Source organism: Arachis duranensis, unplaced genomic scaffold (genome assembly GCF_000817695.3).
Source record: "Arachis duranensis cultivar V14167 unplaced genomic scaffold, aradu.V14167.gnm2.J7QH unplaced_Scaffold_165934, whole genome shotgun sequence".
Classification (NCBI taxonomy): Eukaryota; Viridiplantae; Streptophyta; class Magnoliopsida; order Fabales; family Fabaceae; genus Arachis; species Arachis duranensis.
This window is the reverse complement of record NW_026264258.1, coordinates 1,283,426-1,298,033: the sequence shown is the minus strand read 5'-3', so window position 1 is coordinate 1,298,033 and position 14,608 is coordinate 1,283,426. Positions and strand designations below refer to the sequence as shown.

Below are 14,608 nucleotides of genomic sequence, written 5' to 3'. Positions count from 1 at the left end.
TTAGGGAGTAAGAAGATTAAGAAGTGACACTCTATGTCTAATTAAGCACCTAAAGAGGCAATCTAGTCCTGCCTCTAACTCTCTAACACACTTATCTACTCCCTCTAATCTTCTCTTAACTATTTCTAAATCATCCTTAACAAAACCATTGGTTTTCTTAACTATTATTGTGCATGGAAACACATCAATTTCATTACTATTGATGACCCTCTTTTTTCTAGAGAACAATAATAACCACTCACCAACATTATTCTTTTTCTTCAACACCTGTGGACACATAAAAATTAGTACTCTTCTCAACACCAAAATGGTTACAATGCTTAGTTCTCTTAGAACTTTAGACACACTTGATAAACAATGTGTCTTACTATTAACAAAGCCATGATTATTTTCCATTTTCTTCAATGATTTAAGGATCTTAGAGATTTCTCTCTTTGCCCTTTTCTTGAAACAAAAGTAATCACAAATCTGACTCTTAATGCTGGAACAATCTTGACCCTTTCCGCGACGCATCGCGGATTGAAGCTCTTGCGCGTGTTCTTTCGCGAGTTGCAACAATTCTCTTGCCGATCCACAAACATCAAGAAAAACAAGTGACATATCAAGTACTTTATCTAAGTACTTTTCTTGATCTTGATCATGGAGAAGAACCTTTTGGGAGAGTGAAGAAACAATGATTTGTTCATTCACACAATTGTACAAATGCACAAGCCTTGTTAATAAATCTGCATTATTCATGGAAGATGCTAATAATTCGAAATTCTTGAGCTCGATTTCGATGTCATTGGATAAAGGGTGTAATCTAGAAGGCAAGCTAATGGATCTAACATGGTAGTGAACTTGATCTGAAGTTGCTATGAAAGAATAAGAACACATTTTGTTACTCTACGGTAGTGGCTGGAATTCTATTAATGCTTAAATGAACAACTTTGGTTTGAATGGACAACGTTTTATATATAAAAACCTTAGAAGAAGAAACCGGCCAACACATGGGTGCTTCATGTGCCAAGAAATTGATTTAATTTATTGTATGCATATGTCTTTTAAAAATATTATTAATTAATTAGTACCTATCATTCTGGCCAACAACTACCAATTATACCTAAATATTTTCTTTAGTTTCAAATCCATTATAGTTGCCAACATATACATAGTAACATATAGTTCTATTGCTATTTATGAACTCTATTTTTTTTTTTTTGAGAATTTAAGATTTAAGATTTAGAACTTAAATTTTAAAATTAAAATTTAATTAAGATAAAAATATTATTTCAAGATCTGATACCGATTGAAAAAAATAAGTTTTTAATTAAATTCTTAATTATATATATATAATTAAATTAAATAAATCATATACCCTGGTAAACCTGCATTTCACCACTTCCACTTCTATTTTAAAATAAAAATCTATGTATTGTGTATTTAAATTAAATACCAATTATTGAGAGCATATATGAGAGTGCAGACATGTACTATAGGCATGCTTTCTTATTGTCTCCACAATCATTAGCAGTGTACATTTTGATGAAATCCAAAAGCGCTGGCATTGCTTGATTCTCTAGTTTTTAATATCAATCTTGTAAGTAGTTCATTGTACATGAAAGAGAGAGGTGAATAAGTAAAATGAAGAAAAAGACAAAATGAGGCAGAATCTAGCATGGAATAATGGATTCAAAATCTAGGTTTTGATTTGGTGTATAGGGCTACATATAGGGTTATATATTCGGTCAAGCTTCCAACATGCACAAAATAATAATGTTAATTATGTGGGTGTAACCTAAAAATTCATCATCACCTGATTTATTTCTTAATTAAGAAATTAGGAGTTTGAATCTCGTTTTAAATATAAAAAATATTTTTTAGTAATTTATCTTTAAAGAATAATGTTAGATAGGATAAGTAAGGTGCATCAAAATAAGTAATTATGATCAATTACATTATATTAAGTGATGATATTGTTAGAGGTTGAGCAAAGAGCTTGTTCTGTTACTTGCTCTATTGCTTAGAGATGTTGTTAGCATTGTTCAATTAGTTGATTAGACTAGTATGCTGTGATTCAGTTTTTTTGTTAGAATTAGTGGGTTTTTGCTGACTTAGCAAAAGCTTCTAGGCCAGTGTTCAGTTATTTAGTTAGTTGCTATAGCTGTCATAGATCAAGTTAGTTGCTAGAAGGTTCAACAGTGTCTATAAATGCTAATACTATTCATGTGTACTGAGACAGTTTTTCACTCAAGCATCAATACATACATACTTTCAGCCCCATTCTTCTTTCTTCCCTTTCTCCGAATTCACTTTGAGGCCAGGTACCTTTCATGGTATCAGAGCCTTCAGCTTCACAGCTTTACACACCACAATCCAAAATCCAAGAACAGTCATGGCTCAAGGATTCACAACAACTCCAATTTCAATGAAACTAGATGAGGAGAACTTCTTACAATGAAAGGATCAAGCAATTTTGACAATAGAAGGAAACGATATGCTGAGCCACATTACAAGACAAGGAGTTCCTCTATAGTTCGTGACTTCAGAAGATGGAAGAAATACAACTGCAAATCCAGAATATCAGCAGTGAAAACGACAAGATGCACTTCTAAAATCATGGTTGTTAGCCTCTATGAGCAAGTCTTTCACCACCAGAATGGTAGGATGCAAGTATACACAACAGGTGTGAAAAAGGTTGGAAGATCACTTTTTCTCACAAATCAAAGCTAAGTTGATGTAGCTGAAGAACAAACTCAGCACTCTCCAAATTGGAGGATCTGTAACCGAGTATATACTGATGATCAAAGGCACAATTGATGCATTGGCCTCTGTAGAAAGAAAGTGATCATGTAAGCGCAATCTTCAATGGCTTAACAAAAGAGTACCATCAATTTACACTTCAGTACTTGCCAGGTCAAAAAGCATAACTGTTGCTGAGTTGGAAGCACTACTACTAGCTCATGAAAGCATGCTTGCAAAATTCAGAAAGCCTAAAGCGTTTATGCAAGAAAATATATCACAGTTTAAAAACTATAACCAGCATCCACAAGCAAGAAGATGAGGCTTCAGAGGTGGATTCAGAAGAAGAGGAGGCAGAATGTTTAGAGGAGGTAGAAATTTTTCTGGTGAAGGAAGGCCAGCACAAGATTCAGCATATGAGGCACAATTCACAAATGGAAGAGGTCAATTTAGCAGAGGAGGCAGATCGTATATAGTACTAGAGGATATGAAAATGACAGACTACAATGTCACTTGTGCAACAAGTTTGTCCACACTGCAAGAACCTATTGGTACGGGTATAGTGAGGACCGGTATGAAGAAGAAAGTTATGGAAGAGAAGGATACAATCACAGCAGCTCAAATCAGCTTGCTCAGCCTAAAGCTAACTTTTGCAACATGCTAACAACACCAGCAATAGTCCAGGACCCAAACTGGTATCCAGATTTAGGTGCTACACACCACATGACTCATGAGGAACAAAATCTGATGGAGAAAGAAGAATACTGTGGCAAAGAGCAAGTTGTGATCGGCAATGGAATAGGTTTGCAAATCTCATTTGCTGAAAATTCTTGTTTTAAAACGAATCTGAGCTCTAGGTTATTGCATATGAGGAAATTGCTGTGTTCCTGAAATTACTAAGAACTTGATGAGTGTCCACCAATTATGCTGTGACAACAAGATCTTCTTTGAATTTCATGATGATAGGTGATGTATAAAGACTAAAGACACAAAGGAGATTGTGCTTCAAGGCACAATAGAGAGAGGCCTTTATAAGTTTGCTAATCTTCACAACACACAAACACCAACTGCTTATGTCTCTGCAGTAAGAAATAAGGATGAATCTTTACTTTGGCATGCTAGATTAGGCCATCCAAATCATAATGTACTCTCAAAAGCATTAAAAACCTGCAAAATCCCTGTTTCACCCAAAAAGATAAGTTGCTCAGCTTGTTGTATAGGAAATTACACCTATTGTCTTTTCCCTCTTCAAAACAATGTACACACATCCTTTGCAGCTCATGTATTTGGATATTTGGGGGCCTGCTCCCCTTCCAGATAGAAATGAAAATTGGTATTTTGTGAATTTTATTGATGTCTTTTCAAAGTTTACCTGGCTGTACCTAATCAAGACTAGAGCTCAGTTAAAAACAATGTTTAATAATTTTCAACAAATGGTTGAATTGCAACTTAACACTAAACTAAAGTTAATATAAAGTGATAATGCTGCTGAGTATATTAGCCTATCGAAAAGTTTGCAGGATAAAGGAGTGGTGCATAGGTTCTCTTGTCCTCATGTTCACCAACAAAACAGCTCAGCTGAAAGGAAGCATAGGCATATGGTAGAAATGGGACTCACTCTACTGGCAGCAGCATCATTGCCTATAAATTTCTGGGGGGAAACGTTCACTACTGCCGTCAAGCTCATCAATATACTACCAACACCTGTTCTGAATGGTTTACCCCCAGCTGAGAAGCTATTTGGAAAGCCACCCTCATATGAAAATCTAAAGTGTTTGGCTGCTTGTGTTTTCCACACCAAAGGTCTTACAATAAGTACAAACTGGAGTTCAGATCTTCTCCATGTACATTCATTGGCTATGAAACTTCACACAGGGTACAAGTGTCTCACCCAGCAGGGAAAGGTTATTATCTCACCAAATGTAGTGTTTTTTGAAGAACAGTTTCCTTATAAACAATTTTTCAAAAACAATCAACCAGCAGTCTCAAAACTTCAAAATTCAACTCCAACAATCCCTAAACTCCCAAATTTTAACCCTGTCAATAATCAGCCTCAAACCAGCTCCAACCCTTCAAATAGCCAACAAGTGCCTGCAACAAGTAACAATATCAATACCCTGCAGTCAAGTAATCCTCAAGTCACTCAACAAGCCCCTACAGCACCCTCCTCAGCCCTAATTTCTATCCCCATCAATGACATTGAAATTGTCCTACCTATCACTGACCCTCAACCTGTACAACCAGTACCTACCCAGAACCTTCACACAATGGTAACTAGAGGCAAAGCTAGAATAGTTAAGCCTAAGCTCTTCTTGGAAAGTGTAGAACCAAGAAATGTTTAGCAAGCACTTAAGGTCCCTGAATGGAAGGCAACAATGGACACAGAATATGAGGCTTTGATAAAAAATAATACATGGAAGCTGGTGAAACTTTCTCCTAATAAAGATGCAGTAGGAAGCAAGTGGGTTTTTCGAATCAAGTATAATGCAGACGACTCTTTGCAGAAGTACAAGGCCAGGTTGGTTGCTCAAGGCTTTGCCCAAAAGCCAGGCTCTGACTTTATAGAAACCTACAGCCCAGTAGTCAAGCCTACATCCATAAGACTGCTGCTCTTAGTTGCCTTGTCAATATCCTGGACAATTAGGCAATTAGACGTGAACAATGCCTTCTTACATGGGGACCTCATTGAAGAAGTGTACATGAGACAGTCCCAAGGGTATGAGCAAGAGGATCCCTCATTGGTGTGCAAGTTAACTAAAGCTCTCTACGGACTTAAGCAGATTCTTAGGGAGTGATACCATAAGCTGGCATGTGGGTTAAAAGATCTTGGTTTTACAGCAACCAAGTCAGACATAGCAGTGTTTATTCATGACAGCAACAATTTAAAAACTTATGTTCTTGTGTATGTAGATGACATAATTGTAATAGTTGAGTCAGCCAATTTGATCAAGGAAGTCATTCAGCAGCTAAATTCGAAGTTTGCTCTAAAAGACTTGGGGGTTTGCATTACTTTCTTGGAATTCAAGTCACCAAAACTAAAGCTGCAGGTCTAGTATTCACACAGCAAAAATAAATTGAAGAATTGATGAAGAAGGCTGGCATGGTAGGATGCAAAGGCTGTCACACGTCTCTTCCCTCTACAACCCAAACACAGCTCTTGGTGGGTCAAGCTTTAATGACCCAAGCCTCTATCTGCAGTACTTGACTATTACCAGGCCTGAAATCTGCTATGCTATCAATAAACTTGCTCAATTTGTTCAATCTCCTCGAGATTCACACTGAAAGATGGTGAAACATGTGCTGAGGTATTTAAATGAAACTGCAAGTCACAGTCTCCATATAAAGAAAGACACTGCTATGAAGATCACTGCCTACAGTGACTCTGACTGGGCTGGTGATCCAGAAGATCGAAAATCAACTAGTGGATACTGTATATTTCTTGGCTCTAACTTGGTTTCCTGGTTTTCGAAGAAACTGACAGCCGTGGCCAGATCAAGCACTGAGGCTGAGTACAGAAACATGGCAGATACAGTAGCAGAGTTGATTTGGATAAGGAACTTGATGGTTGAGTTAAAACTCCCTATTCCTGAGGCACCAATGTTGTACTGTGTCAATTTAAGTGCTGTTATTAGCAGCAAATCCCATTTTGCATTCCAAATCTAAATATTTTGAAATAAATCTCCATTTTGTTAGAGATCATGTTAATGGAAAAGAAATCAGGGTGAGTCATATCCCAGGAGCTATGCAAATAGCTAATGTATTCACAAGGGCTGTTTCATCTGAAGCCTTCCTACACTTTAGAAGCAAGCTCAATGTCAGTGACCAACAACAAGTTGCAAGTGTTCCTCAGAAAGTGGAAGCCAGAGATGATGTTGTCAGGCAAATGAAAGCTGCAAGAAAAAGAAATTAGAGATGATGTTAGAGGTTGACAGAAGCTCCAAGAGAAGGAAATTAGAGATGATGTTAGAGGTTGAGTAAAGAGCTTGCTTTGTTGTTTAGAGATGTTGTTAGCATTGTTCAGTTAGTTTTGTTAGACTAGTAGGCTGTGATTCAATTTTTCTGTTAGAATTAGTGGGCCCCTGTTGACTCAGCAAAAGCTTCTAGGCCAGTGCTCAGTTATTCAGTTAGTTATAGTTAGTTGCCAACTGTCATAGATCAAGTTAGTTGCTAGAAGGTTCAGCTGTGTCTATAAATACCAATACTCATGTGTACTGAGACAATTTTTCGCTCAAGCATCAATACCCACAAGCTTTTAGCCCTATTCTTCTTTCTTTTCTTTCTCTGAATTCACTATGAGACCTGGTACCTTTCAGATATTATACTTATACACAATAATTTTTTATTTTTATAAAATTTAGGTGAAATACACAAATAGCTCATGTTGTAATGTATCCATAGCAATGTTAATTGTTAAATAGCAAAATTTTTTTGTTTGGAAAAGTATATGGAACCAACTCCTAATCAGCCAAAAATGAAACAACTCAATTATTTATAATTATTTTATTTAATTTTATTCATTTATAATTTAAAATATTTGTTATTAATGGGGTTTAACGCCAAAATCAAGTTTAAAGGGATACGTTCCTTCACTCTCAACGAGAATCACGAGATACCTTCCTAGTCTTCAATCACTCTCCCTCTCGTCAACCCTCGGTAAATCTTTTGCTCTCATCCAAACAGCAAGCACCAACCTTCTTCATCCAAGGCATTCTCACGGCGCTCCTTTGTCGGTTACTCTCGGTCGTTAATGTTATTAGCGGTGCTGCGATTGATTGTGGTACAAGTGCTTCCCAAAAAACAGTGCAATAATTAATTCTTCTTTTGTTTCGTTTTTTTCCCATGCAAGTGAATTGTATTTGGTTAGTCTCGTGTGAATATTTTTTTTTTGTATACTAAGTAGATATTTTTTTTCTCCATTTGATTGGATGTTTCTGTAATGGTATTGTTGTTATTTGAGTGTCTAATGATGAGGTTTTCCTGTAACTCATTAGGATTTGGAGGATTCTTTTTATTAATTTTGGATGTTTTTTTTCCTTATATTTTGTACGTTTTTTTTTTTAGAATTTGAATGATTCTTTTTATTAGTTTTGGATGTTTCTTTTTCTTATGTTTTGTATGTTCTTTTTCTTAAGATTTAGATAATTCTTTATCTTATATTTTGGTATTTTTTTTAGAGTTTGGACGTTTTTTTTTAGAAAGAGAATTTAGAATTTACGCAATAAATAGTAAAAGGTAAATTAGAGTAAGAAGAAGTAATTAATTTTCATTAATTCTGTATCTTTTAAAAATTTAAATTTAAATAATCATTAATTAAACGGTGTTATTTTAAAACGTCTTTTTTTTTAAATATCTTTTAGTAATTAAAATTTAACACATATAATCGATTAAACGGTGTTATTTTTGTCAAAATTAGACCAGACAAATTAATTTGACCAAAAAAATGGTGAATTAAATCTTGAGCTGCTGATTTAAATTAATATTATTTTTTTTATAAAAAATGACTATAATATTCTTATTATAAAAAATGACTAAAATACTTCTATTATATATATTAATTTTGAGAATTCTAAATTCTAGTTCGTTACTTTTCTTTGATCATAGGGTTAGGATTTAGAGTTTTTATAAAAAAATAATATTAATTTAGATCGGTTCAAGATTTGATATATTATTTTTTTTTGTCAAATTAATTTGTCTAACTTAATTTTGATAAAAATAACATGATTTAATCGATTATATGTGTTAAATTTTAAATTACTAAAAAATATCTTTAAAAAAAGATATTTTAAATGTCTTTATCTGAGTGATTCCAAATAAATAAGATTCCTTAAATTATGTTGAGACTCCTTAGAGTGTGCATAAACATACTAAAAGAACAAGAAATAATGATTACTACTACTTCTTATTTTATACACAAACATTATATACATTACTCTAATATAATATAATGTAGGTAGGTACATTGCATTCAGGTTATAAATAAGAACTTAATTAATTTTGATGCATTGTATATCATAATAAAGTACATATATTTAATTATATAATGTCATATCAGTAAAAATAATTATTTTTCATATTGACCACTTAAATGATTATTCAAAAGAACGAATATGATTATATAATTCTCAAATATGATTATATAACTCTCAGTGCATTAAAATTAAACTCTATAAATTAAATAATCATAATCTTTTTGCATTCCATGTGATGTAGGCTTCCGTAAAAAGGTACAATAATACAATATATACATTCGTATAAGACAGGATTTTTGTTGTCTACTTGTCTCCAATGATTAGAGCATGTGTAAGTAAAACAAAAATTTAAGGATAATTTAATTAGTCAACTTCATTTAAGTTTAGACTTGTCGCTCTGAAACACTAGCATCAATTCTAATCTATCTTGTGTGAAAATGACATAACTTCTTCTCAATTACCATACCAACAACAAGGTGACGAAATAATGAAGAACCTTTTTTAATTTGTCATGTATGTGAGATGTTTCATACGGTCTTCATACCTTGTCTTTCGATGTGTAAAAACATTGCAACTTGTTAAACAAATTAAAGATTGTGTTGTTAATGCCGGTGGTGGTGGCTTTATCATATGAGAATATTATTGTGTTAGGAGTAATTAGGACATATATAAATGAAGTTGAAGAAGTAGACACTCTCACCATCGTTTGGTAAGATATAAAAAATAAAAAATAAAAAATATTCTAACTTAACTCTTTCTTTAGTGTGTATAAATTTTTTTGATGTTCCTCTCCCTAAATTCTAAACCTCCAAAAATATATATCAAATATTTTAATTTTATACTTGTTTATGTTTTATTTTGAGATTCTGAATATCATATACTTAGAATATACTATTCTTGATGATAATATCAAAAATGATCTAGAAGAATATCTTTTCATTTTGATTTATTTTTCTCTGTTTGGATCGAATTTGTATTGAATTATCTAAAAAAATCTTATGATTATGTTTAATAATTAATTGTAATAAGACATTTATACAAATTGAATTTTATGGTAGCTATCTGAGATCATTATAGTAAATATAAAACTTTCACAATATTTAAAAATTGTAGCTAAAATTAGATTTTTTTTTTCTATTTGACAATATTTTTTAACTTCAAAATAAAATAGAAAATGTGATTGAATTAAAAGATATTACTAAATAATAAAAAAGCGTACCTTAATTTTAACTACGATGTTTTCATAACCACTATATTCACTATACACATAAAGTGGGTAAAATTTAAATAGACTTGATAAACTTTTACTACTAAATAAATATATCCATCAAAAGGTAAGTTTTGTACCTTTTTTTGGGAAATTTTATTATTATTATTATTATGCAGTGATGCCAAAAAGAATTTCTGATTAACAAGCTTCAATAGACTTGCACTTCTTATTATATATGCATGCGTCAATCACTACTTTGTGTATATATATATATATATATAAGGAACGAATAGAAAGGATGATCTATTATATATGTTTGTGGAACTTCAACAATTCCAAGCCACTAACGCTGATGACCAATTGCTTTCCAAGTAAATGCACCATGCATCTTTTCTTTGTGGAATATATATACCAGATATTTATCACAGTTGACTTCACTTGGCTACATAATTAGCATAAAATTGTTTCCACTAATTTAGTGGTAACTGGGGGGAAAGACTAGGAATAGAGGAAGATGTGTTTCTTTTCCCAATTTTTCCAACAACTTTTTATTTTATTTTTTATTTTATTAAGGACAGAATAATGTAGAATGATTCAAGCTTCTAACAATTGTGCTAGTGGTTTACTCCATATATAAGAGTACTCCCATACATTTTCTTTCAGTTCTATTATTCGTCGTCAATAAATTCTTAAATAGAATATAAATTTGTAATAAATTAACCAATAACTTGTTAGATTGAGGAATATCAAGAGGAAAAATACAAACTTAGAGACATTGTTAATGCTAATTCTTGTCGCAATCGATGATTTCTGTTTCGTAAAACATAAATAATATAAACACACAATAAATTATTTAATTATGTTATTATAACCATCAATTTATTTCTTCTTTAGCAAGAAACTTGCATTGTTGTTACACTTAGGATCACTATAATAATCCCCTTATTACAACATACTCCTTATTGAAAATCATGAGCAAGTAATTTGCCTAAGCAAATGACTTTTGGTTGCCACAATCCAAGTTGTCTCCAGGGCTCACTCCCAACATTTGGCAATACCTTTGATAGAAACCGATCCGATCTTGGACCCGAGAATCCGACCCGTGTCCACATTCAATTCCACCATTGATAATGTTAGTGACCACACCATAACCGGGGACTCGGCCGGCCGACCTGTCAGCATTAGACGGCGTCCACCTTCCGGTGATGACATCGTGACTTGATGGCTTATTTCCTTGTGGTGTCATCCAAAACCATATGGCTGTTTTGAATGACACAGTTGGATTTGTAGTTACAAGATCAGGATTGTTCAATAGATCAATTCCTATAGTTTTACCGGCTGGACCATAGTTGTAATTGCTATAAAAAAAAAAATATAAATATTAACATTATCCCATCAATTCATGTTACATAAAAATGTTAAGATGCATTCTAGTATAATACATAAAGGGTGTAGCAATTGAAGTGTTTCAATTCATTCATACATACTAAGTATATATATAGGAATGATACATATTTATATTTGAATTGGGGACTTACTAAGAGATTTGGATTGGTCCTCTGCCATAATATTTTTTACCGGGAGAGCAAGGCCACTGTTGGGAGGCAACACAGTAATCTGCTGTGGCGCCAATTTCACTGAGAAAGCAATAACCCCACGCATATGGCCCATCAGGTGCACTTGACCACCCTCCTATAAACATTATTGTATGTATCATTATTAATGCCACCTTTGCTTCAAGAAAAGGTAACCAGATTGTGACATTTCTGTTAAAAATTGATGTATCTTATCCATGCTAAGCTTTTAAGTCTACTGAAAACTTCCATGCCTGACATTGGTCAGAGTAAACATTCAAATGACGAATTTTAAATTAAATATTTTAGTTCTCAATAAATTTTTATTACTTAACAATTTTTTAGATTTACTTTTACTTCGTTCTATCATTTTAAAAGAGATTAGTCATTGTATGATGATTTTTTTATGTGGTATAATTGTATGTTTGTATTATAAAAAAATTTGTTAAAATTTTACTTATGTAACACATTAAAATTTTTTACTGAAAACAACAAAGAAATCAATTAATTCGAAGTGAGTAATTCTCGAAAAACTTCTAAAGTAATAAAGACCAATTTAAATTACTAATCCAATAGTTAAATTAAAGCCAATAATATATTCTTAGTGTCAGTTAGAAAGTTGCTTTTATGACCTTATTCTAAAAGGTAAAAACTCAGAGTGCAGGCTCCGTGAGGCTAATAGCTGAAAACTATTAAATGATTTAAATGATTTAACTAAAATTTTTATCTAATAGTTCTCAGTTATCAACTGCACTTAAATGTTCACCATTCTAAAAATATAACCTAATTTTATGTTTGGATAAAATGATTTCCAAAAATTCACAGTTGAAGTTCTTGGGCTATATATACCTGTGGTTTCATGAGAAGTCTGAGCCAAGAAAGCAGCAATCTCCCTCTTGCGGGTGGCATCATCACCGGTGGTGCCAAAACCACCGAAAGAGCGAGCGGCGGTAATGAAGGCATCATAGGAGTAGAATCCATTCCCCTTACACCTTGGATCATTCCGGTACTTAAGCATTTGATCAAACATGGAAGAAGTAATTATGTTTGCAACATCGCCGCCGCTGCCACCACCACTAGGTGTTGGTGTCGGAGTTGAAGGTGTTGGTGTTGAACCTTTGCATTGGCTTTGGCAACCAGCTAAACAATAAGGGTCTGTGGTACCACACCAACCAAATTGGCTACAACATAAACTGTTTGGGCATAATGCTCCATTTGCTTGTTTACCACATTGTTCTGCTTTTGCACCATGCAATAATATTAAGAGGCTTAGCATAAAATAAGGTAATTTGGTGTTTCCCATTATTTTTCTTTTAAGAGAGGTTTTATGTATTGTGCGTGATGCATGGTTTAGTACTAAGTTGAGGATATTTATAGATGAAGTATGATGAGAGACTAGATATTTGTTGATTTTCAAAGTTGGCGGCTAACACTACAATGCACTCTCATTGGTTGCCCAATTTCTAGTAGTATATAAAAAATAAAACAGATTATTTATAGTTACCACGTCAACATCTTTATTAATGGTATCAATCTCTAAAAATATCACCGAAATATACTTGTATCGTTGTAGTTGTGTATATTTTATTTTGATGAGGTTCTGATTATCATAGACTTGGGATATACTATTCTTGATGACAATAATGTCGTAGTTAGAATGTTTTCTCAATTTGGTTTGTTTTTTTCTGTTTGAATTGAATTTGTACTGAACTATCTAAAAAAAACCTTATAATAATGTTTAACAAGTTTAATCACCCGTGCCATGCACGTGATAAAATTGAAATTATAATTTTAAGTTGTTATGTTAAATTTTATTTTAATTATAATAATTTAATTAATAAAAAATAACTTGTATGCGTTATTTTTCTTTTCTTAATATAGTGTTAATTGTATTAACTATAAAATAGTTATTTAATCTACTTTTTTCAATAAATCAGGTATATATACTCAATATGACCATAAATAATCTAGTAGTACTTAAATCTACCAACAAAGTTTTATATATTGGTATACTGTGAAGTAAAAAAAATATTAAAATCAGCTCAAAATGAAGAACAAATTGATAGAGAATCCTAATGCAGAAAGTTTTGTAATAAATAATAAATAATTTAAACCTACTGAATAACAATTCAATGCTATCCTTTGATACCTGCAAAATATATACATGAAATAACATTGTATCAATGTTTGTATATAAAATTATATGATTAACGTAATTATAAAATTGTTTGTCAAGAGAATAAAATTATACGAATTTTTATGATAATTTTAATATTCTCAAACTATTAATGAACAATAAGAATTCATCTGTTAGTTCCTAGAATTTCTAAATTATTTTAAGTGATAGTAATAAATTTTAATAAATAAATAGATTTAGTAAGACATTTTGTTATTACCTTTTTATTATAGGCTCTCAAAAACTTCTCTATATACCACATTCATCGTGCAGTAATTTTAAGTAAGAACATATCAAAATCAGCTCAAAATAAATAATAAATTATTAGAGAATTCTAATGTACAAAATTCTCTAATAAACAATAAATAATTTAAACCCACTAAAAAATAACTCAACACTTTTTTTTGATATCCGCAAAATATATACCTGAAATAATATTATATCAATGTTAGTATACAGTTTTACAATCATCGACCGTATTTATTATATGTGATTCCTTCTTAAAAGTTATTCTATATACGTGTGTAGTCGAAAGATAAATTACTGAACTTTATTTTATTTTTCTAAATTATTATAATTTGCATTATTCATTAAATGCTACTTGTAATATAATTGTAATATTGTAATATAATTATAATAAAGATATTTTTCTAAAATAAATTTAGAAGAGATAATAGTGCTTTCATTTCGGAAGGAAAATAAATTCATGAGGAATTGACATCTCACTTTTATTAGTTGATAATGTATTAAATATTGATTTTATATAATTATAATAAAAATATTTTTCTAAATTAGTATAATCATACATTATTCATTAAATATTAATTGTAATATAATTATAATAAATATATTTTTTTAAAATAAATTTAGAAAAGAAAATAGTGATTTTATTTTAGAGAAAAAATAAATTTATGAAGAATTGACACCTCACTTTTATTAATTGGAGAAAAAATCCAAT

General features: G+C 31.8%; 2 protein-coding genes across 2 annotated transcripts; both read right to left on the bottom strand.

Moving 5' to 3' along the window:
- Positions 1 to 876, bottom strand: LOC107477957 (uncharacterized). The gene has a single exon (XM_016098053.1). The coding sequence runs from the start codon at positions 874 to 876 to the stop codon at positions 1 to 3; it is 876 nt and encodes a 291-aa protein (XP_015953539.1).
- A 9,894-nt stretch (positions 877 to 10,770) lies between these two features.
- Positions 10,771 to 12,801, bottom strand: LOC127743912 (endochitinase). Its single transcript, XM_052256126.1, has 3 exons — positions 12,324 to 12,801; positions 11,439 to 11,592; positions 10,771 to 11,258 (listed from the first exon to the last, which is right to left on the bottom strand). Exons 1-3 carry the CDS (start codon positions 12,775 to 12,777, stop codon positions 10,889 to 10,891), a joined length of 978 nt encoding a protein of 325 aa, XP_052112086.1. The 5' UTR covers positions 12,778 to 12,801; the 3' UTR covers positions 10,771 to 10,888.
- Between the last annotated feature and the right edge of the window lie 1,807 nt (positions 12,802 to 14,608).